Source organism: Orcinus orca, chromosome 1, assembly GCF_937001465.1.
Source record: "Orcinus orca chromosome 1, mOrcOrc1.1, whole genome shotgun sequence".
NCBI lineage: Eukaryota > Metazoa > Chordata > Mammalia > Artiodactyla > Delphinidae > Orcinus > Orcinus orca.
The window spans coordinates 186,041,641-186,065,531 of record NC_064559.1 but is presented as its reverse complement, the minus strand read 5'-3'; the positions used below and the strand labels follow the sequence as shown (position 1 = coordinate 186,065,531).

At 48.1% G+C, this 23,891-nt stretch overlaps 1 protein-coding gene across 3 annotated transcripts in view; it reads right to left on the bottom strand.

Moving 5' to 3' along the window:
- The window catches only part of CSMD2 (CUB and Sushi multiple domains 2), a 672,138-nt gene that overhangs the window by 267,851 nt on the left and 380,396 nt on the right, over positions 1-23,891 (bottom strand). For 2 of the 3 annotated variants that reach the window (XM_049694749.1, XM_049694771.1), the window contains exon 13: positions 18,434-18,616. The exons of the other annotated variant lie outside the window; for it this stretch is intronic. In XM_049694749.1, coding sequence (XP_049550706.1) covers positions 18,434-18,616 — 183 coding nt within the window. The remainder of the gene's footprint in view (positions 1-18,433; positions 18,617-23,891) is intronic. 3 annotated transcript variants of the gene reach the window in all.

The following is a 23,891-nucleotide window of genomic DNA, read 5'->3' as shown; positions in this document are numbered from 1 at the left end:
CCAAGTCAAATTCAGCCCTAAAACAATAAGTAAACAAGACCTATATAATAAAATCAACAAAACTTTATTGATAGGCAGAAAATTGAAAAATGAGAGACAAACTTTTTTCCTAGATGATGAGTTCATATTTTTAAGATAACAATTATCTTCATATCATTGTATAAATTTAACGTAATTCCAGGCAAAATTTAATGTAATTCCAGACAAGGCCCACACTGTTTTTTTTGTTTTTTTTTTTCTGGAGCTTAAAATAACTATAAGATTGATCTGTTGAGAGAGACAAGGAAAAACAGCATATGAGGTGGTGCTAGCTGGCATTGCAAGACATCATATGTCTTAACCCATTAACCCTCACAGCAGCCCTCTGAGGTGGATACTATTATTATCCCCATTTTACAGATGCAGATGCTGAGTCTGGGTGTTCAAGTAACGTGCCCACAGTCACAAGGCATGTAAGTGATGGGGCTGGGATGTGAACGCAGTCAAGCTGGTTCCACAGCCCAGGCTCTCAACCACAATACTGATTTTCTCCAGTGGCAGGGAGGCTTACCAACTCAGATATTAAAACATATTATAAAGCTGCAATAATAAAATCTGTAATGTATCAACTTCAAAGAAGAGATCAATGGAACCAAAAAAGAAAGTTCAGAAAAGGATACAGACATCCAAAAATGTAGTATATGATGAAGGGGGCTTTTTAAATTAGCAGGGTAAAGTTGATTGATCAATAAGGGATGCTTGGACAAATGGCTACCATTTGGACCTGGAATGGAGAAATTAGATCCACGTTTCACTCAGTATACCATGGAAGTACATAGAAGAAAATATAAGGAATATTTGTATAATCTCAGAGGTGGGGAAGGACTCAGCATTATACTAAGGTTAGAATCATAAAGGAAACAGTATTTTAAGTTACAGAAATGAAAAACTTTGGGATTTCAAATATCACCATAAAAGGCAAATAGCGAGGACCAAATGAAATATTTGCAAGATATTACAATTAAATATTTACTATGTTTAACATATGAAGAACTACAATTCCACAAAAAGATAAACACTCAAAATAGAAGTATGGGCCAAGGTAATTAAGAGGCAACTAACAAGTGAATAAAGTTGGTCAATAAAGATTGGGGAAATGTACAATATTATAAGAAAACAAAAACTTCAAACAATAGGGCTGTCAAGTTGGCAAAGAAAAAACAGACAGCATGGAACTTTGCAAGAGGATGGAGAGAAGCTGGCAGGGTAGATGGAGACAAAGCAGATGAAGGTAGGAGGAAAAACAAGAGAGTGGTTTCCAGAAGGAGGGAAGGGCTACCTGTCCGGAAATAGAGTGGAGCATCTGGGTAAAACCCTTTGGGTTTTAGCAACAGGAGGCTCATTGGTGACCTCGGTGAGAGCAGTTTCCAGGTGTGGTGGACACAGAGGTCAGAACGGATGGGGTGAGAAGGGACTGGGAAGTAAGGAGTGGTCACAGCAAGGAAAGACATCCCGTCAAAGGAGTCTGGACGCGAAGGAGAGTATTCAAGAACGGGCAGGATGTGGGAGGTGTGAAGAAAGAGTTTTACTTTTAAGAGAAGAGGGACCTGGGGAAATTTAAATGGTGATGGGAAGGACGTAGCAGAAGGGGGAGGCTGAGACAGACGAAAGAGGATGAATTACATGAGGCATAGATTCCTGAGAAGGTGGGAGGCGAGGGGGAATCTATAGGAAAATTTTTGAAACAGTGACTCTTTGTGAAAGCAATGTGGTGGGTCATGGGCTGGATGCTAAAATAAAAGAAAAAAAACAAAAACAAAAGGAAGAGAATGGGAAATAACTGAGTGCACTATAGGGATAAAGGTAAGTACTGTTTGTGAATCTGTTTCAATCATGTGTGAGTGTGTGCTGCACTGCATTTCTTACTGTTAGTTTAAAGGTGTTTGAAGGTACCTGATCTAAAGCCAAAATGGGATGCAGAAGCTACAGGGGGATTGGTTTTTGATGGGAGAGAGGAGTGAGTGAGCATCTCTGGTATTAAAGGTGGGAAGGTGAGAGGAAGGATGGGGATGGTGATGATCTGCAGGCTTGGTGTCTTTGGAATTTGGAAGTTGAGGACGTCGTCTGCCAGGTGGGAGACAAGGTCATTCTCCAGGGTAAGGTGAGGAGGGGCGCTGTTCCCAGGATGGGGTGGGGGAAGTGGAGAATGCTTGGCATAGCTTCCATGGGAAGAGGAGATCAGACTGACTTAAGAAACACAGATGGAGGCTGGGCACTGTGGCAGGCTTGACTGAGACTGGTGACCTTGAACTTGTAGCAGCACCAATTTGCCTGGCTGGGCGATTTTCTCCAGCAGTGCTCACCCAAGCAGGAGAGGCCCGATCACATTGTTGTTGCTTCACTGTGCATCTCTGAACCAGTAAACTGAGGTAGCTCTGCTGATGAATGCTAGAACTGAGTTGGAGCCAGAGGCTTTACAAAGCCACGAATGAATTCCTTTCACCTCTTTCTGCTCAGAAGCTCAGAGTACAGTAGTTTTCATCTGAGGTTTTTCAACATCTCTGGCACTGGAGCTGGTGAGAGTTATTATTTAACTTCCTTGGGCCTGAGGAAGCTGGATGAGGTTTTCAAAGTCACATGCATGAAGCTGAAACTGGTCATCCAGCCGGGCTCATCCTTATCATAAACAAGATTAAGTTAATGCTGGGTTCTCTTTGAGGAGAACTGAGGATGCCTTCCAGAAACTCATACCCATTCCAAAAGGAGCATCAGGCATAAACAGATGACGCTGTCCACATATTTCCTGAGCAAGGAACATGTCCTCTTCAATTCATATTTGATGTAATTTGATTGAAAAGCCATGAATTGTGTCAAGTTTTTGTGTTTCTTTGTTTTGTTCCATCCCCACCTCACAGGCAGGCGAAAGTGCAGGCCCCCTGCGTTAGGTGAGCAGGGCATTCGACAGAGCTGAGCCCTCCCCCATTCCTGAAACGCTTCCTTTCTGTCTCCTGTGCAGGCCCCTTTGCATGGCCTTGGAATGTCTCCACCTAGCTGGAGTACTAACGGAGCATCTGCTGTGCGACAAACACTAATCTAGATATGGGAGGCAACCAACCAGACAGATCAGCAAGTCCTCAGCTGGCATGAAGTTTACATTCTAATAGGTGGCAAAGAACATAAGACAGAGTGAAGGGAAAAGAGTGTATGGGGGGGGGGTGCTTGCTTTCAATAAGGTGGTCAGTGATGGCCCGTCTGAGGAGGCATCTTCTGGGATGTGGCCAGCTGTCCTAAGGGAAGATCATTCCAGGTGGAGAGAACTGCAAGTGCAAAGGCCCTGAGGTGGGAGCAAGCTTGGTGTATGTGAGGGACAGAAGGGAAGCCAATAGAGCAGGAGCAAGGTGAACCATGGAGCTAGGAACATGACATGAGTAGGAGAGGACAGCAAAGATCTTTTAGACTCAGAAGGAGTCTGGATTTTATCAGAGCAAATTAAATGAAAAATGGCCAAAACTGATCTCCTAGTCTTTTTTCCCAAACTGGTTCTCCTAGACTCTTGCATCTGGAACATTCCCCGGCATCAGGGAATGATTCAGCTCTGCCGTCACCCAGTTATGGGCTTTCCCTTGGCCCCTTCCCGCTTCCCACCACTCTTCCTTATGCCCTTGCCTCCTAAATGATACTGGTAGCCCGGACCCTCCCACACATTCATACTTGGTATGTAACTGTCTGATGTACATCTCTACTGGAGATCCCACCAGCACCCTGAATGCGTGTCAAAAATTGATCTCTTTATCTATTTTCCTAAGCCTCCTTCATTCCTTATCTCCATGAATGACAATACCCAGTTGCCTAAGCAAAACATATCACCTTCTTTTCCCTTGCTTCCGAATCCAGTCTGTAACTAACTTCTGCTGATTCTATCTCTTCAGTGTCTCTTATACTTGTCACAGCCCCACCACACCCTGTTAAGTGAAGGCCCTCTTCCTACTGCAATAGCCTATCTGGTTTTCTGTCTTTAAATCTCATTCCTTTTGAATCCATCCTACCTACTGGCTCCAGAATGAATTTTGTAAATCACAAATTCTCACGATATTTCATCTTTGCTTGGAACTCTTTAAATAAAGACCCCCTGTTGCACAGAAGATAAAGCCTAAACTTCTCAAAAGAGCACAAAAGGACCCTCAAAGACTGAAGGCCCTTGCCAAGCTCTTTTATCTTTATTTTTCCACTCCCCAACTCGCCCTGACATTCCAGCTACATTAGATTACTGCAGCCCTACAAATGTGCAAGGCTAACGCCAGGTCTTGCTCTATTTTCTCTTTCTAGGATGTTCTCTCCTTTCCACCTGGAAAACTCTGTTATGCATCATTTCTGTAGAAATGATGTGTCCCCCCCGCCCATTTATCCTTCCTAGCTGCAGCCATAGAGTCTGTACACCAGGCTCATCCCACTCAGTGCCTGCTGAGGTCTGAATGTTTGTGTTCCCCCAAATTCATATGTTGAAATCCTAATGCCCAAAGGTGATGGTATTAGTAGGTGGGGCCTTTGGGGGCTCCTTAAATAATGAGGGTGGAGCCCTCATGAGTGGGATCAGTGCTTTATAAGAGAGGCTCCAGAGAGATCTGCTCCCCTCCTGCCATGTGAGGATACAAGGACTGCGACCTGGAAGAGGACCTTTACCAACAAGGCTGGCACCCTGAACTCAGACTTCTAGCCTCCAGAACTGTGAGCAATACATTTCTGTGGTTTGTAAGTTACCCAGTCTGTGGCATTTTACTACAGTAGCCCGAATGGACTAAGGCAGTACCCAAGCCACCCTTGGCTATAACCCCACCAGCCTGAGAGCGGAAGAATGAAATCCTGCATTAGTAGGCTCTGGGTTGCCAAGTGTCTTCCAAACCAGAGGCTCTCCCATCCCTACCATGCTGGCTTTGTCTACCTAATAACTCCAACACTAATATGATTAGTAATAACTATAACAAAACTAGGAAACCGGTACTTACTAAAAATTTGTTATCTGATTGGCACCGTGGATACAATAGTGAACAAGACATATACTGTTTTGCCCTCAGGAAATTTACAGTCTAGGAGGGCACCAGACAATCAACAAATGACATAAGCATAGCTTATTGTGCTAGAATGTATTATGCATTCACAACCATTCCTTCCCGCCCTGCCCTTGCCTTGCTTCCTTTCAGGCAGAGCCCTCCTGACCACCCCACTGACTTTGCGCTTGGCCTTGTGACTTGCTTTACCCCATGGAAGGTGAGTGGACACGGCATAGGACATGTGCATAGCAGGCACATCTAGAATAAGAGGCTATGTAGAGCTACCCTGAGCCCTGCAGAGCTGCAGCTGACCTACAGCCCTCATGCGACGCGAGTAAGAAATAAATATTTGTTGTTGCAAGTCATTGAGAGTTTTGCACTGTTGATGCTACAGCAAAAGTTGACTAACATGTTTATGAAATGGGATATGGAGAAATCAGAAAGTGAAGGATAGCTCTTTCGGATAGGGTAGCTAGAGAAGGCCTCTCTGGGGAGGTGACAGCTTTAGGGGTGATGAGAAGGATCCAGCCTCCTGAGGAACACTCCAACATGGTGAACCTCAAGTCAAAGGCATTGAGGTAGGAGAGTTTAGTGTATCTGAGGGTCTGAAAGAGGGCCTGTGTGTCTGGGAAAAGTAAGCAAGTGGAGAGGGGCACAGGATGACGGGAGAGGGAGGAAGGGGTCCATTACAGCACCTCTTAGATCTTTGGCTCAGAGATCACCCTCAGTGATCACGGGTCATGGTTGGGGAGGCCACGTAATATAATGCCCAAATTGGGACACTTTTGAGAATGAAAGATGGTACCACTAATAATTACCTTAGGACAAAAGATGTAAACAGGGAGGGTCCCAAGCAAGTATGGATGTATGGTCACTCCACACGTGGTCTTCTTATTTCCCTTCCACAAAAGTATCCTTTATCCTGAGAAGGTAGCTTCTGCCTCAGGTTCCTCATTCACAATCCAATCCCCTTCCGGAATGGAATCTTCAATCAAAGCTCACTGGGAGGGGCCTAACAATTGCTAAATTCTTGTCTCCTGCGATTGGACCCTGATCCCTGTACTCCCTTAGAGGCTTGCTAGGTTCTTGGCATAAACTGACTGCTTATCGGCGAAGGCCAACGTCGGGGAATTACCCGCTGCCTGGAATTACCCTGCGGTCGTGATTGACTTTTGCCACACCTCTGGAATAATGCCCACCCAAACCACTCCTGGCGCTTACCCTAGGCTTTAGACCCTCTTCAGACCTGCTCAGAGGTCCTGGCCCAGGCCAGGCTCTGGGCTGGGGTCTTATGTGCTCCGTAGCTGCTGGCTGAGGACCTCCTGCCACCGGCTCGAAGGACAGTTTTGGTCCCTTATGGAACAAAGCATGAAGAAAAATCCCTGCTCTCCGCTCCTGGGAAGGAACTGAGTCTACACTCCTGGGGCTCAGCCTCTACCTTGAAAACAGGCTATGAATTCTTCGGAAAGTATATGTAGGCAAACCAAGCCACCACCCCAGAGCTGGAGCAAATGGGAATCCTGGAAAATTTGGGTTTGCCTGTTGTTTTGAGCGGGGAGGTGGGGGGAAGCCTTCTGTACCTTGCTTTCTACTTCCACATGCAGAAAAATTAGATCGACAACTTCTAAATCACACGTTTGTTGTGACAATTCATTGTGCTGAAGCTTCTGAAGGCATGACGTGTAGCCCCATGCCTGGGCACGCGGGCGTTATACGTTCAATCTGTGTTGAATTTGCAATGAGAGGCATGTGTCAGTGCTGCTGCCGGAGGCCACGTCTCCACACAGGCCTCTGCTCAGCATGTCTCCAAGTCTCAACCAGCCTGAGGAGGCAGCCAGAGCGGGGTCCCCTCACCTCTCCCCAGCATAGCCCATTCCTCAAGCAAGCAAGACTCCAGATCGAAAGGTTTGCACTCTGGTCCTCAGTCCCTCTTCTCAGTGGATGAGCAGATAACTCCAAACCCAGAGGATTCTGACAAAACTCCTCCTTTGTGGGAATGAATGCTTGGCTGCTAAGACTCCGTGCGTCACCTTCTCTGGGAAGACCGACTGAGGGAAGGAGATGTATTCTGTCAGCTGCACGGAGGTGCCTGGAGCTGAACAGCTTGACACTTGAGTGTTGGCTATTCTGTCAGACTTGAGTTCTGTCTGGGATTCCAAGGTGCTGTGCCCTGCGGGGTGAGGAATGGATGCCCTGACGACCCGGTCTTTCCACGTGCCAAGCAAAGGCTTCTCAAAAGCGCTTCTCACTGCTGTGAGGTCCTACAGCTGCCTGGGCTCAGCCCCCAGGATCTCTGAGTGATACTCGTGGGGACTCTCCTTGCCACAGGGCAGACCTCAGTGGACCTCTGTGCCCTCTGCTGGGGTTAGCTTCAACTGTTCTCAATTAACTTCATCAGCCAGACACAGGTATTAGCTGGCGAGAAAAGTATGCGGGCACGACGTAGCCCAAGAACCCAAGCTTTCCTATTAGCCAGGGGAATTCAAGAAAGGGTGTAGACTACATCCCCCAAAGCTCAGAAGTGCTTCTGGGACCCCTCGGAGAGCCCCACCATCTCCTCTGAGGCTGTCTCAGCAGAGCATCTTCACTCAGGCATTCTAGTGCTATCCATGGTCCTGGCCACCCTAAGCCCAGCCATAACCACAGACCACCAGCCACTGCAGACTGGACAAGAACACTTAGTGGCTGTTCCCCTGGATTGTAAGGGAGTATGTTTGGATTCCTTCCAGGGGAATCCACGATGATCCAGGGGAGTTCACAGTTAGCATGAGAGAGCTACCTTCAAGACCGGGAGCTTGACCTGACTCCCTGAGTAAGATGGGAGTTAACCAGGTAGCCAAGGGGAGCAGTCCCGTACTCAGCCCATCTCCTGAGACCCCCAGATTGCCTTTGTACATAGGACTGGAGGAAAGGTCTTTGTTTCCCCAAGAGAGGTAGCCCAAGGCTCTCCTTGAAAGCCAACCCCTAGAAAAGGCGAGCAGTGCCTTCCCCAGGAACCACAGAGCCTGAGGACACCCACAACACCCAGCACTGATGGGGATGTACTTCTGGCCACGTGAGATGACAGGTTCATCCAGAGGCTCACAGGATGGGGGAGGGTACTGGGAGAGCTTTGAGTCCCAGCCCCTGAGCCAGCAGCTGTGAAAACAGACCCTGACTAGAGAGGCTGTGTCTCCCCCATAGCTCTCTTAGCAGACACTGCAGAGCACCATGGAGAAGGCACGGTCTGTGCTGCTGCATGGGGAATGCACTTGGCATACACATAACTTTGAAAATTTCATAAAGGGAAAAGAACCTGTTTGCTCTGATTCCAAAGCTGAAAGCTGAAGTGAGAATGGTAGGTATACCCATTCCCCACCGGCCCTCAAGCAGAGGTCACAGTCCAGGATAAGACCCCTAAAACTTGGTCAGTTTTTCCAGCCCCCAGTCCACCCAGGTGGCTGTGGTCCCCAGGTACCTTGGACCAGGACTCTTAGCTGTAGGAATATGGCCTTTAGACTGTTTCTGCAGCTTGGTTCTGGATATATCCCTGGGTTGGACTGGGCTGAAATTTTGCCCATGATCCTCCAAGAAATCTGAGAATCTTCCAACTGGAATAAATTTTTCTTCCTTACATACTGGTAGCACTTTGTGGCCACATCTATAAATTGCAGTAATTCAAAGATTGCTTTATAATAAAAGTATGTGCTTGTCACACTCACTGGACCATGAGCTCTTGGCGGACAAGAACCACGTTAGAATTATGCCCATCCCTTCCCCAGTTCCCTTTTCCGATTGTCGGGTGTATAGCAGCCCCTCCCCTCCACATTTTGCTGCATTCAGAGAAGTGAAAAGCAGGCAGTCGCAACATCGAGTTGTAACGTCACAGTACTGAACTTTGCATCCCATGCCTCACTAGGATATCAATACTGAGGTCAACATTCCTTGGACCCCAGAAGGCCACCATCATCGTAACCACCTGAGTTATGGCAGCCTCAGCCTGGCCAGCCTCATAGCAACAACATATGATCACAACATATGACCACGTACATCCCAGCCCCATGCCTCAAGAGGCTGCCATCTTGTCAGGGGACCAAGCCCCTCAGGAATGATCCCAAACACCCCCGCAAGCAACGGGCACACAGTAGGTATTGCCTATTAGTGGGGTTCACTAAGCTGATCTAGAACACTTAGGAAGGCTTTAGAACAATCATTCCTGGACCCCATCCCAGACCTGCTGAATCAGAATTTCTGGGGATGAGACCACGATTCTGTATTTTAAAAAGCCTATGAGTGATTCTCACGATTAGCTGGGTTGGGTCTATTCTGTATTGGGCAGGGCCATCAAAGATACCTCCTTCCCCCATAATGTATCCATTTAAAAAGAAAGGTAACAAGTGCTGTTTGTGACCCACACTGGTGTGGTAGGAAAAGCGTTGACTCTGCTTCCTTGGATGTGCTGGGAGCCTCCTTTGTGAGCCATCCCTTCACATCCAGTCTTTGCCTGATGAGACCCTACCCAGGTACACTGAACACTTTTATTCCACAGACTCACTTCTTACAGCCAGATCCTGAGCCCAGCCCGGCCACGCCTGACAGTCATGGGGAAGTCCTGTCGCCTCAAACCAGTGGGCTGAGATGTGAGTCTGGTTTCATACAGTCAGCATTTGGTGGGCTTGCGAGGAACCCAGCACACCCACAGGCCCACAGAGTTTCGGGACCCTCCCCACCTGCCACCCCTGCCCCACCATGTGTGCCCCAGCTCAGGGACTGGGCTTCTGTTCTGGTTCTTGGTTTCCTATCCAGTCCCTGCTGTGAGTAAAGCTCTTAATGAAACTGCAGCCTCTTGCTGGGGCTGGGATACCCTGCACAGGTAGACCCTGTTCCCCTGGGTGAGGACCTGATTCAACCCAGAAGCCACCTTCACCCATCAAGTATCTGCCTATTTAAGAATAAGGGTAACAAGTGATGTATGAGCCACACTGGCCTGGTAGGACAAGTGTTGACTCTACTTCCTTGGATATTCTGATTGGAAGTGCTGGCAGGCCCCTTTGGGAGCTATCCCTTCATTCAGGGTTAGTTCTCCGAGCCTCGGCCTCCCTCGACTCTGGATTACCTTTCCCAGGCTGCCCCTGTGGTCCTGGTAGGCTTTGCAGCCATGACTGCAGTGTCCATTCCCCACTGCAGGAGCAGACAGAGATGCTTCCCAGCTCTTGCCATCATCAGGACTTTCTGCTCAAGGAACTGACACTTTTGGAATACTGGGGTCCTTCTACAGAGCAGGCGCCCCCAGCTCTCCTCATCACCAGTACAGTGAGACCACACGTCTTCAGTGTCCAGGTGCTGGGGGCCTGGGTAATGGAGGAAGGGGGCCCAGAACTACACACGCTGGTTTTCAATTTCCAGGAATGGACCTGAAATTGACAAACTTGGACCAAAGCAATCCCCAGGTTCCCTGCTTCTCTCCCGGGGCCACGTGTGTGTTCACGGGACCTTTAAGGCAGCCCAGAGAAATGAGGAGAACACTACATCAGCGGAGGAAGTTCACACCACCCTTCTGATCGCAGCCCCTGCCCCAATCACAAGCAGTTCCCAGGAATATTATCGCTCACACCGAGGCTGACGTTTTCAGACTTCCGCTGATCCCAGTTCTAGCTCTGAACATTTGAAAGAGGCAATTTCCAAGGACTCTGGCCATTGTGATCATATTTTCTGGGACAAAGAAAAGGATGCTTGAAATTGCACTTGTCCTGGAAAATCTGGGATTATATATTTAGGGGGAACGCCAGGATTCAGCCACAGAGAGGAGGGAAAACGGGACATGCTTCATGTGTGCACAGGGCATTGCGGTCGAGGTGGGAGGGGAGTGAAAAAGCACCTGCCTGTTTAAAAAGACAGCTAGCAAGAGACGTACGTGACCTATGTGAAGAAAATCACAAAGCTGTTATATTTAGAGAAATGAAAGTAGATGAACAAAGAGAGTGACACACCATGTTTCTGGATGGGAAGGCTGTGTAGTACAAAAACGCCTATTTCCCTCAAGTTAATTTATAGTTTAATAGGAGCACACATACAAAATCCCAATTGGATTTTTTTTACTAAGACAAAATGATTCTAAAATTAATCTTGAACAGCAAACAGATGAGAATAACAATGAATATTCTGAAAGAGAAAATAATTAAGGGAGGAAGGAGTAGTTTGCAGCTCTGCCAGATATTAGAACATATTATAAAACAACAATTAAAATTATTCAACACCGGTGCTAAGATAGAAATGAGCAGCACAACAAAGTGGTGAGTCAAGAAACAGACTTAACTACATTTGAGGATTCAGAATGTGATAGAACAATTCATTTCTCTCAAATCAAAAGGGAAATGAATTACTCAATAAATCGTGTTGGAAAACTGTGTAATAGTTTGGACAATATCATGCATTCATCTAAATAAACTCCAGATGGAATAACAAATTATATTTTTTTAAAAAAATCAAATTACTGACAAATAACTAAAAATACAACAAGCTGTTTCTCAGATCTGTGGCAGAATGATAACTTTGTCAGCTTTGAAAAGAAATCACAAATATCAAGAGATTTGTCTATATAAAAATGTAAAAGAACTGTACAATATAAAATAACAAAACAAAAAGAAAGAAAAAAGAAAGCTAGAGATTGGGAAGATATGTGTATCAAATAGAGAGATCCTTCAAATTGGAAAGGAAAATACCAACATGATACTCTCGTAGCCACACGTCAGGACAGACAATTGTTACATGGGGGTCACAAATAGCAAATGCTCCATGTCCTTGCTGGGCAGGACTGGACCCAGGCCAGCTGGAGAAAGGCCAGGACTGGAGTCTCTGTCCAGGGTCCTGTAATGGACATCCTGACACCACTTTCATACCTCTTGTTCCAACAGGGGCATGCTTCCAGCCATGGGTACCAACCAGTCTCTCCAGACCCTACTCCCACGGACCCCACCTCTCTTCTTTAACTCACCCACGGTTGGCAGCAGCCGAACCCTTTAGGAACCACTGCAAATCAAGTACGCAGACTGTGCATGTGTGTGTGCACGCGCATGTGTGTGTGCGTGTATGTGTGTCAATGTATCCAATGAACATCCTCCTTTTGTAGAGGTCCAGACGCCCTGGCTTTTCTCAGAACCCAGTACTGCCACTAGGGTAGCTCCCTTCCCAGCAGGGATTCAAATCTGTCCTTCCCTCTTTGAGCCCCAACTATTCTAATAGTGATGACCTAAGTCTATGCTGTAAGAGCAGAGGGGCTGTTGCTTCCCTGTTCCACACCCACTACGATGCCTGTCCCATCGCTGGCCCCCAATGAATATGTGTTAAATAAAAGAATGAATCTTCATGGGGCAGGTTCTAAATGCATCTGATTCACCAATGCTTTCTAGTTGAAAAGCTAAATTTTGAACCACAAGAGTCCACTTTAATTTACATAATTATGTCTATCTTCATGTTAGAGCGAGCTCTTTGAAGTCAAGGGCTGTGCTCAGTTCGTCTCTACATTCGCAGCACTTATCATAACATTTGGCACTTGGCGGAAGTTGACAAGGGTGTGCTGGAGGGATGTATTCAACTTATACCTATTAAATTAGCAATTTTTAAAAGGCCGCACAAATACTTGAGGTTTGGCGATGCTGGTAGAGGTTACAAGAGATATATGTGACCTATATGAAGGAAACCACAAAGTTGTTATATTTAGAAAAGGGGAAGTAGATGAACACAAGAGAAATCTATGCCATATTTCTGGATGGGAAGGACATGTATTATACGAATCTTATTTTTAACCTTAAAGCTTTTGCTGTTGACATTATGACCCGGCACAACATTTTGGGGGAGAAACATAGGAGTATACAACAAGAGCTATGTTTAAATGTTCCTACTCTGGCCCAACAACATCACTCCTGGAAACTTATCTTAAGAAAATAATTCAAGAGAAGAAAAAAAAAAAGGCCATACACTTGAGGATGTTCATTATAGCCGTGTATAAAAATAACTGAACATAATTGGTAGCCTAAGTTACGGTCCACTCACTAGACAGAATATTCCAGAGGTATGAAGAATGATAACTACAAAAGACATGTAGTAGCATGGCAAGATATGCAATATAATGTGAGCTTGAAGAGACAGTCTGCGAGACGCTATGTTCACTCTGATTAAAACCATAGGAAATATGTGTGTACATGCATAAGAATCAAAAAGGAATGGCCAAATTTGAAAATGATTAAGGAAATGAATGAAGAGTATCTTATTCATTTAAACTTTTAAAATACTAGAATATACCAAAAGCCTGTGTTGAGTAGTGGCCCTTAAGCCCCAGATACTTATTGAAAGAGTTAACGGCACATTATATAGGACACGGCACTACGCGATCACCACTTCAAGCGGAGCAGCAGCATCCCCAGAGGCCCTCCAGTTTAGAATCTTATCAGGAAAAGCCATACCCTCTTATGCAGCTGACTCTGTACACAGCAGGTGCTCAATAAATCAAAATGGATGGATAAATGGATGGGTAGAAGGAACGAGAAAAAGTAAAGATGAGGAAATGCCTTTGACACCAGTATACTGCATATTGGTGTGCAAATACTGATGCAGTCCCAACAAGGGACTACATGGATCTAGCCTTCATGAACCTGTTTCACTCTTGTCAATCTCTGCTACTTCATGGGGGGTAACACAGACAACAGCTTGTTTCTGTAGTCTGGACGAATTTTGTTGTCCTAAGACTTCCCTGTTCCTCCTGCTGCAGATGACCCCTTGGGTTCTGGATGTCTGGTGCTATAGACAGAGTACAGGATATGGAGTAGAAGCCTGTGCTGTCAGTCAATAGTTTAAATTCCAGCCCATCATTTAATGGTTCTATAACCTCTGAGCCTATGTACCTTGTCTCCTTGAGCTTTGTTTTCATCTGTAAAAATGAGAGAATAAATATTCCATAACGTTGTAGGGAAGACGCCTATCTTCCCAATGACACAAAACATGTAATAAATGCTGGCACGTTCCCTTACCCTCTGCTTCCTCACTGTCACTATTCTACAGATTTTAATCACGATCTAACACAAAATGCAAATATACAGATTTCATTGTATTTAGAATTTGACAAGACTAGGTTATCCTAGACTGGTGGTTCTCCATCCTGGGTGGCTTTTTCCTCCAGAGGACGTATGGCAATGTCTGGAGACAGTTTTGGCTGTCACGACTGGCAGCGGGAGGTGGGTGTGTGTGCTACTGGCTTCTAGCAGGTAGAGAACGAGGCTGCTGCTAAAACATCCTGCAATGCACAAGACTGCCCCCGACAAAAAAGAATCATCTGGCCCCAAATGTCAGTAGCACTGAGGTTGAGGATCCTGATGGCCCTAGGACTCAATCCATTTCTCTGTCCAGCAAGGGACAGGAGGGCACTCGGAGAGGACCATTCCCCGTAGCATCCCTGTGTGGAGCGCCCTCCGTTACCTCCCAACCCTTCAAGCCCCAGCTCCAGCCCTGTATCATCTGTGACATTTTCTTTGAGCCCCAGAGGACCCACTTCTCCCTCCCTTGGTCTCTCAAGGTTCGGCTGCTGGTTTGTAACTCGCACTGTATACATCTCAGTATATTCCCATTTCACGCCTATGCTATATACATTGGGCACTTGAGCAATTAGGATTCACACCTTCTCGTGGTGGTTTACAAAATGGCGAAGGGAAGCTGGCATTTGTGCAGCCTTGGCGTTTCTCTGGTGAAGGCTGTTTTGAAACTTCTTCTGCAAGTGGCTGTTAATGGACCGATAATTGGTTTCCTGACTTCCTTATGAAGTGTGAAGTATTCTGCTAGCCTGTCAACAAAGCATCAAGTGTTGTGCAAACCACCATCAGAGTTATTTGTATCTTCCTTCCCTTGTATCTCTTGTCGTGGAGGAATAAGTGGACAGGCTCTCGATGTTCCTGTGAGGGAGGTGAGGAGTATGTGTAACCTGCGGGGAGCTTTCTCGCCAGGACCCCAGGTTGAGCATGTTTCCCAGGCAGAGCCCAAAGAGCTCTGACTCCAATGCCTGGCGCTTGGCACGGGGTAGACACACAGTAAATACTGTTGAATGGATGGAAAGTGGCACTGGTGCCACCTGATTTGGAGCAGTGATCCCTGGAGATATGAATGAGCCAAGGAAGAAGAGAGGGTAAGAGGAGAGGAGCTGGCTCCATCTTTTCTTTCAAAATGCTTTTCACTGCGAGAAACATCATCTTTAAAACCGAGTGAAAAAAAGACCATCTATTGAGCATCTACTGCTGTGAGGACAGATCGAAAGCCAACGAAATGATTCTGAAGTCTCTGCTTGCTACAGAAAATGTTTTGGAACATGAAGGCAACAGTGTACTTGTGTAGTCTCGGCAGGCAATTCCCGAGTAAGGAACTCTTTTGAAGAAAATGTTTCAAGAGAAGAACAATGCACTGCTGTGCACTTTTTGGACAAATGTTCAAAGAAATTTGAGCCATCGAAACATACCCCCAATCCTCTTCTCAACCCTCAGAAGGAAAGAGCAGTACTGTTTGCTAAATATTGTGTTAATGTTTATTGTGACTAATGTGTGCTAAGATTTAGGACACTTAAGCTAACGTTTGCTAGAGGTGCTTTTCTATGTAATTTCTGACCACATTATAAAACACAGAGGCTGACTGTACTATTCTATATTTTTATAAATGCTTACAGATGTTGTCCCTTTTCCGCAGATCACACACTATGATATATTTGATCTGGGATCAGGCAGAACGCCAAAGTTTAACTTTATCCCTTGAAGCATGAGCTGCTCTGTAAATGACCCAGTTTAGAGAGTGGTTTCCAAGTATTCACGATGGAAAATGTGAGGACTGTCCATGTCACACGTTGTCTTTTTCTATAAATACGATCATAGAGGCTAAGAATTTGGGGAGTGCCACCCCATCGGATAGATTAGTAAACCAAACTTCAGAGAGAAGTTGCCCTGGACATAGTCACAAAACTGAGCCGGGACTAAGATACAGGTCTCCAGACTTTGAATCCAAAGTTCTCTCAGACCACCCGGATTTTCTTAGTACCATCTTTCACCACCTGAGGGCAAAGCCCAGGACCTAGGGATGCATCAGCTTAGGGGCTGGATACTCAGTAGAGAGCGAACAGATGGCACTCACTCGTGACCTTGCTTGTGGTGCAAAGGCCTGGGGCCAGCTGGCTCTCCCTGGCCTCCTCCACTGAAGCCAGCACCCCTGAGACTCAAGCTGTGTCTCTTACACCCAAATGACCAGAAAAGCCCTAGTAATGGGAGTACCTTGGGGATACCATCCCCCACCTCCCAGAATCATTCAGAAGAAGAAATGCCATCCTAGCCCCCCAGAGTGCCTGCTTCACAGTTCTCATCAGTAAGCCTGGGGCTCCTCTTCCTTATTTTATTGTTATTATTTTATTTTTTGCGGTACGCGGGCCTCTCACTGTTGTGGCCTCTGCCGTTGCGGAGCACAGGCTCCGGACGCGCAGGCTCAGCGGCCACGGCTCACGAGCCCAGCTGCTCCGCGGCATGTGGGATCTTCCCGGACCGGGGCACGAACCCGCGTCCCCTGCATCGGCAGGCGGACTCTCAACCACTGCGCCACCAGGGAAGCCCCTCTTCCTTATTTTAAACCACAGAGAGCACCGCCCCGTATCTTCCAGGACTGCTCTGCCCTCATCTCTTCTCAGGTGATTGCAAGCAGTACCTAGCATCCTGTCAGCTTTCCTCCTGGCAACGAGGGGCCTGCTGAGCAGCACTTACAGAAGGTTCTAGAAACATTTCCTGAAACTACTTCTAAGAGCCAAAGGGTCAAGTAAATTCCTGGAGGGCTTGAGTGATAGACCCCCGCCCCCCCTCCCCAGGTAGCGTTCTGCTCCCCGCGTCTCTCAGCTTGTGAGGCAGGGAACCGTATCCTGGTTCCAAGTGGCTGGCTGGCTCTGCTACACACTTCCCTCCTGCCAGCTCTCTGCCCCAGAGACCTGACCCTTTCCAGTTCTCCCTGCCTTGTCTCACCTAGATGGATTTCAGAGATGGAACACCCACACTAGCTGGGACTCCCACAGTCTGGACCTTTGCCTTCTGAGGTCCTGCCTCCGACCCACCCTGGGGAACTCCATTCCACCCACCCACTCTGCCCTGGGCTCGTTTCTAGACTGTCAGGCCCTTTGTTCCTGCCTGCCTGGAGCTGCCCCCTGCTAACCTCCCCTGCCCCTCTGGTCCCCTTGGCTTTCAGGGTACACATATCTAACCACACTGGGCCAGAGATGGGCAGCCAATTTCATGCAATTTTATTTTTTTCAATAAAGGTGATTTGCTTAATGTGTATCTAAGAACGATTTGATCTTTAAACCTCGGCAAGAATTCTTACATAAGCTCGCAAGTCATCAAAAATGCTTTGTCAACTACACAAAGTGATTTTTTTGTTTGAAAAGTAGAATCATCGTGGTATGACCCAACTCACCAACTCACATGCCAAACTCTCTGTCATCACAGATACTCCCTTATAGTCTCCCATGTCATTCCTCTCCCCGGCCCCAAGGGGCAACCACTCTCTATGAGGCAGCCCTCCAAGGCCCTGAGAAGCCCACTGAGATGGCAAGAAAGATGAGAGGGTCAGTCTGTCTGCCCTTCCCCGAGGGAAGCAGATTGTAAGAGACGGAGAGGGGCAGTGGCAAGGGCTGGGAGAAGAAGAGGTGACAGCCCCGAGAGGTGGAACCTATGATTTCTCAACAAAGACCAAGCCTGCTCCTCTATACACAGTCCCCTTACACTTGCCAATTTCCCTGGGAGCCAGGACTTAAAGTATTCTTTGCGCCGGAAAGTGAGGTCAGACCATCCCAGAGAAAGGAAGAAAGGATTCCTTGTTATCTCCGGAGAACAGAGCACTCAACTCCAACCCTTTCTCTGAAAGATCAACAATTCAAAGACAGCTTGATCCCCAACCCTCCCTAAATCCAATGCAAGGGGTAGCAATCTGATGAAACTTTGTATATATCCCCACAAGGCCACGGTGTCTCGTGGTACCCCAAGGCTGGCACAGAGTCTACCGTCTCACGAAATCATCGCCAGCACCTTCTGCCCTGGCTCGACTATATGGCGTCAATGACAGCAAGAAGGGTGAGGAGGAAATGTCGGGGTCTGACGTTGCTCTCAAGGGTCACCAGGGAGAGGAAGACGGCGTTGAAGAAGGCCCCCAAACGTCAGGAGCAATCATTCTCAGTGCTATGATCCACGTCACTGCCAGAAATGAGGACTCAGCCGGCAACATTTTGAGAAGGAGAAGAAACCAACCAGAGTGAAGCTACGGTTACGACCTACGAGGTTCCCAAGGATGGGGTCCGGATTAGCTAGGAAGTGGGCCCCTGGCCTCTCGGTGGAGACCCCGCAGCGGCGCCTTCCCCGCTCACTTACACACGCAGCCTGGCTTCTTAGCCGACCACTGGTTATTCTTTTGGCACGTGATTGCCTTCTGCCCCACCAGCTCAAAGGCCGGCTGGCACTCAAACTGGAGTGTATCACCGTGGCGAAACCAGGAGCCTTCCCTCCAGCCGTAGGCAGGTATGCCAGGATCTCCACAACTGCCCTGCTCGATCTCTGCAAGACAGGAAAAGAGAAAACAGAGACACATGGTGACTCCATGCCTCTCGGAGCTGGAAGGCCATGCTGCACCTCCGCCACGAGGCTGGGCTCGGAGGGACCCAGGTGGGCTTTTGATGAGAAACCCTGTAAGGTCGTGTTTAAAACAGCATCTCGGGAGGATGAGGCCCTCCTGCTCTCAAATGCCTGGACTCTATGTCCACACAGAGTGTTCCAGGTGCTTGGATATTTTCATTCAGGGAAGGTGGGGCTACATGCTTTGTGAGACACCTGTCCTAGGAATTCACAAGCTCACGGTTCGGAGCGATCTTTACTGACTTGACTCGCATTCAGATTACTCACGTCACTTGATAGATTTTCAGCTCAGTCCCTTCCTGAGCCGTCCAGGCAAGCGCAAGATGAGAAGGTGGCTGACGGTTTGCTGCTTGCCTTTCCCCCAACCAGAGACTAAGTGAGAATCAATATTCACTGGCTTCTGATACGGAAGCACTTTCACGAAGATACATTTTTAATTCGATTTAAGACGGGAGCAGGTAAATTGAAACCCATGACTCATTACGTATGCCTTTAAATTTTCACTTGATTCAACAGTGGTGAATCAGACAGGGAGTGCGTTCCCTGAGACAGCTCTGAGGGTCTGGGCTCTGGGGACATGATAGGCTGGCTGCCTCGTGGCAGAGTCAATCAGGACCCCGACGTTCCAGGAAAGGAGTCTGTCCTGGCCAAGTCCCTGGAGTTTCCCCCGGAGCTGCCCCGCCTCCACCAGCCCCGCGCTTGGTGCTGTGAGAGATGAAGGGCAGGGAGGCGGGGAGGAAGAAGCAGGAGAGAGGGCGGGGGAGGAGCTCTGCTCCCAGAGAGGAAGGCACCCTGCAGGAAGGACGCGGGGCATGGCTGATGTGACAGATGGTGAGGTGAGGACGGCAGGAGTCCTATGATTCGGGAGAGAGGCGGCTGGAGTAAGGGGAAGTGTTTGGACACCTTCCCAGGACTGTCAGGCCAAAGGGACCCTGCGCTTTCCGTAGGCACCATTATGGGCTGCCAGGAGCCATAGTCCCCGAAGTTGCTGTGCGTGGCCCTGACACGGGTGATTCTGCAAAAGCTTTCTTACCACAGCTGTTGGGCCCTGTGGGCTGGTCAGGTGAGCCCCGAGTACTGCCGCCTTACATGGATGGGCTGTTGACTGTCACATTCATGGTTCCCTACTACTGGCAGAACAAGGCATTCTTTGGCTGGGATTGTGGGAGTGTGTGTGTGTGTGTGTGTGTGTGTGTGTGTGTGTGTGAAGAGAGAGAGATCTAAGTCAAACAGCAAGAGTCCTTGGGTTCGGGGAGAAGAGGGGTCTGTGTGAGTAGACACCAGGCCTGAGAACTCAAGGGCGGGTCAGCTCACCCACCTCTCATCTCACACGTGCCCCTGGCCTGTCCCTCTACACACAGCCTGAAAGCACACCTCAACCCTCCTCTGAAGCTGGCTCTTCTGCCAGGGCTGGGGGAAGGCAGCCACTGAGGCATTCCCAGGAAGGTGGCCCCTTGGCTCCGGGTCCCAGAGCCCCAGGGGATCGGAGGAACGGAAGACGGGCCCCGGGACAAGGCAGCCTGCAGGAGTGAGCAGCGAGGCCCTCTTTCTTCCGGTGTCCCCAAACACGTTCTCTCTGGGCTGTGAGGCCCTGGCGAGGACTGTCACTGCGGGCACCCTGAGACCTGGAAGAAGGTACCCAGTGTCTGAAGACAGAGCTGGGGCTCACTGCCTGGGACAGGACCCAGGTTTAAGGTGTCCTGGTGAGGCCCCAACATGCTGTAGAAGATGTAAATGTGGGGTCCACCTGCCTGCATCTTAGACCACAGCAGCTACCCTGAAGGTGTGATCAGCTCCAGAGCACAAGCATCCTGAGCGGGAGGAAGAAGCTGCCCAGCCCTCTCCACAGGTGCAGGCCTGGCTGTTTCCATACCCATCCGGTTTCTCCTGCCGTCAGTGCGATCAGAAGCATATAATGAGCACCTACTGTGTGCCAGGCCCTGTGCCAGACACTTGAGACCTGGACGTGGGCTCTGGTCTCAAGGACTGAACAATCCTGACAAGGAAGCGAGTATTTACGACACAGGGTGCTTTGTGCCATGGATGCGCCCAGGAGGAGCAACACAACTCCAACTTGGAGGGCGGGGCTGGAAACAGGGTGCGGGAAGTGATGCACTAACCTTGCGCACAAAACTGTAGGGAGCACAGAAACTCAGCCATCTAGACAAATACAATATTAGTGCAATATTATGATTTTAGAAAATCAAAATTGATGCCTATAAATCAAATCCAACATGAAGAAAAACACCAGAACTTAATAAAAAGACCAGATCCGACCCAGCACTTGCACAGCTCACCTCACTTGTCCCACCCTAGTCCTGGCCATGAGTCTGTCATTATTGAAATGCTATTTTTTTATCATGGATATTTTGCATTAATCTTGGTTTTTAAAAAATACTACATTAAAATATTATTTAATTACTGAGTTCTTTGGTGCCTCCCTTAAAATTATGCCCAAGGTGAATGTCTCTCTCATCTCAGCCCAATCCCAACCCTGGCATCAGGGAAGGCTTCCTGGAGGAGGCCTTCTTGGAGGATGTTTAAGCTGAGGCCTGAAGTCTGTGTAGGAGCCAGCAGGTGAAAGGAGTATGTGGGATTCATTGCAGCATTATTTACTAACAGCCAAGCCATGGAAACAACTTACATGTCCACTAATGGATGGACAGGTAAAGAAAACGTGGCACACACATACAATGGAATATTTCTCAGCCACAAACAAGAAGGAAATCCTGCCATTTGTGACATGGGTGAAACTTGAGGGCATTATGCTAAGTGAAATAAGTTGTACAGAGAAAGACAAATACCGTATGATCTCACTTATATGTGGAATCTAAAAAAAATGAACTCATAGAAACAGAGAGTAGAATGGTGGTTGACAAGAGTGGGGTGGGGGAAATAGATGCAGGTGGTAAAAGGATACAAAGTTCCAGTTATAAGATGAATAAGTCAGGGGGATATGATGTACAGCATGGTGACTCTGGTTAACGACAGTGTACTGTATATTTGGAAGTTGCTAAGAGGGTAGGTCTTAAAAGTTCTCAACACATACACACACACAAACTGTAAGGTGAGGTGATGGGTGTGTTAACTAACCTTACTGTGGTAATCATTTCACAATATATACATATATCAACTCAACACGTTGTACACCTTAAATTTATACAATGTTATATGTTAATTACATCTCAGTAAAGCTGGGAAGAAGAGAAAGGCATTAGTGTGAGGGAGAGGAGAGGAAGGACCCTTCAGGTGGGGGAGGAGCCCATCCAGAGTCTCAGAGGCTGTTTGCAGGACTGCAATGATAGCAGTGATGATAACTAACTAATCGTTACGATCATAACGAACTTTTAGTTATAGAACTAATCACTCTAGCGCTATGTGCTGGCAGCCACTCTGAGAATTTTACATATAGTGAATCATTTCATCCTTACAGTACACTGTGACCTAGGTACTATTATCTCCATTTTAAAGGTGAGGAGACTGAGGCACAGAGAGGTGATGTAATTATCCAAGGTCACAGAGCCAGGAAATGGTGAATCTGAGGTCCAAACCCAGGTTGTATGGTTCCAGGGCTCCTCACCACCATGCCACATTGCCTTTCCACAAGCATGAGTACTTTCCACCAGGTGATGAGAGATGAGGCTGGAAGAGGCAGGCAGGGCCAACCCACAAAAGGGCCTGTTCGACCTGCTAACGAGACTGGACTTCAGAGTGTAGGCAATGCGGGCTCAGGAAAGGGTTTCATTCCACTTGGCATTTCATAGTGTGGATTTTAAAAGGTCACCCTGACTGCTGCCTGGAGAACGGTCTGGGGGCAGCAATTCTGGAGGCAGGGAGATCGTTCATTCATTCAACAAACATTTGAGTGTCTCCTTAGCATGAGCCACTGTGCTGGGTACTGTGGGTGAGACAGAGAACAAGGCAGACACAGGCCCTGCCGCCATGGAGGTTCCGTTCTAGAGGGAGGCTTCCAATGATCTGGGAGCTGTTTTTTTTTTTTTTTTTTTTTTGCGGTACGCGGGCCTCTCACTGTTGTGGCCTCTCCCGTTGCGGAGCACAGGCTCTGGACGCGCAGGCTCAGCGGCCATGGCTCACGAGCCCAGCCGTTCCGCGGCATGTGGGATCTTCCCGGACCAGGGCACGAACCCGTGTCCCCTGCATCGGCAGGCGGACTCTCAACCACTGCGCCACCAGGGAAGCCCATGGGAGCTGTTTTGACAGCATCCTGGACTGGGCACAGGCAGAGGGGATGGGGAGAGGCAGAAAGACTTGGGAGGTCTAAAGCAGGAAGAAGCCACAGCCACACTGAGATTGAGCAGACAGGGGATAACGGGGAGGCAGGGGCTACGATGACTGCAGGGCTTGGCTGGGTACTGGGTTGCTTTCATCTTCAACACATGTGGAGGGAGCAGGGCTGGAGGGTCACTTGGCACCTCCACGGGGACAAACCTAGTAGAAAGGGGCTACGTGGGTCTTACGCCCACGAGGAAAATCTGGTCTAGAAATACAGAATTTGGATTCAGCTCATAGAGGGTCATGAGAAGAATGAGACCACCCAAGGGGAGACATCAGTCCGGACAGAACAGCTAGGGACACTGCAGGGACCAGCAGAAGGCTAGTCTGAGATCCTGCAGGGAGCGGAGCCCTGGAAGCCTAGAGGAGAATGAGTTTCAGGAAGGAGACCAACAGCATCGAACGTGGCAGGGAAGTGTAGAAAGGACTGGAAAGCAGGTCAGTGAAAGGCGCTCACTGGATACTGGCAGGAGACTGAGTGTGATGATGGGGCCGGCCCGGCACTGACGGGAGAAGAGGAAGACGATCCAGGAAGAGTAGATGACTCATAAGAAGGCATTTCTTGGAAGTGAAGCAATAGGGAGAATTCAGGTGGCAACTTATGAGGAATATGGCCTTGAGGGGGCAGCTGAAAAGGCTTTTTAAGGTCGAAGAAACTTGACCATAATTAAATGCTAGGGGAGGGCAGAGAGAGAGAGAGAGAGAGAATATGAATGGATATAACTGAATGAGAGACACTGGTTAGCTGAAATGGGCAGTGACAGCACGAGGCTATGGAGAAGCAGGAGCCCGGGGCCCAGCGCACGCTGGGGGGCTCACCTTAGAGACCAGGAAGCTCCCCTTCCCTCGTGATGCGGGGCAGAGGGAAGAGGTGATCACAGCGAGCTTTCAGGTAGGAGAGCGG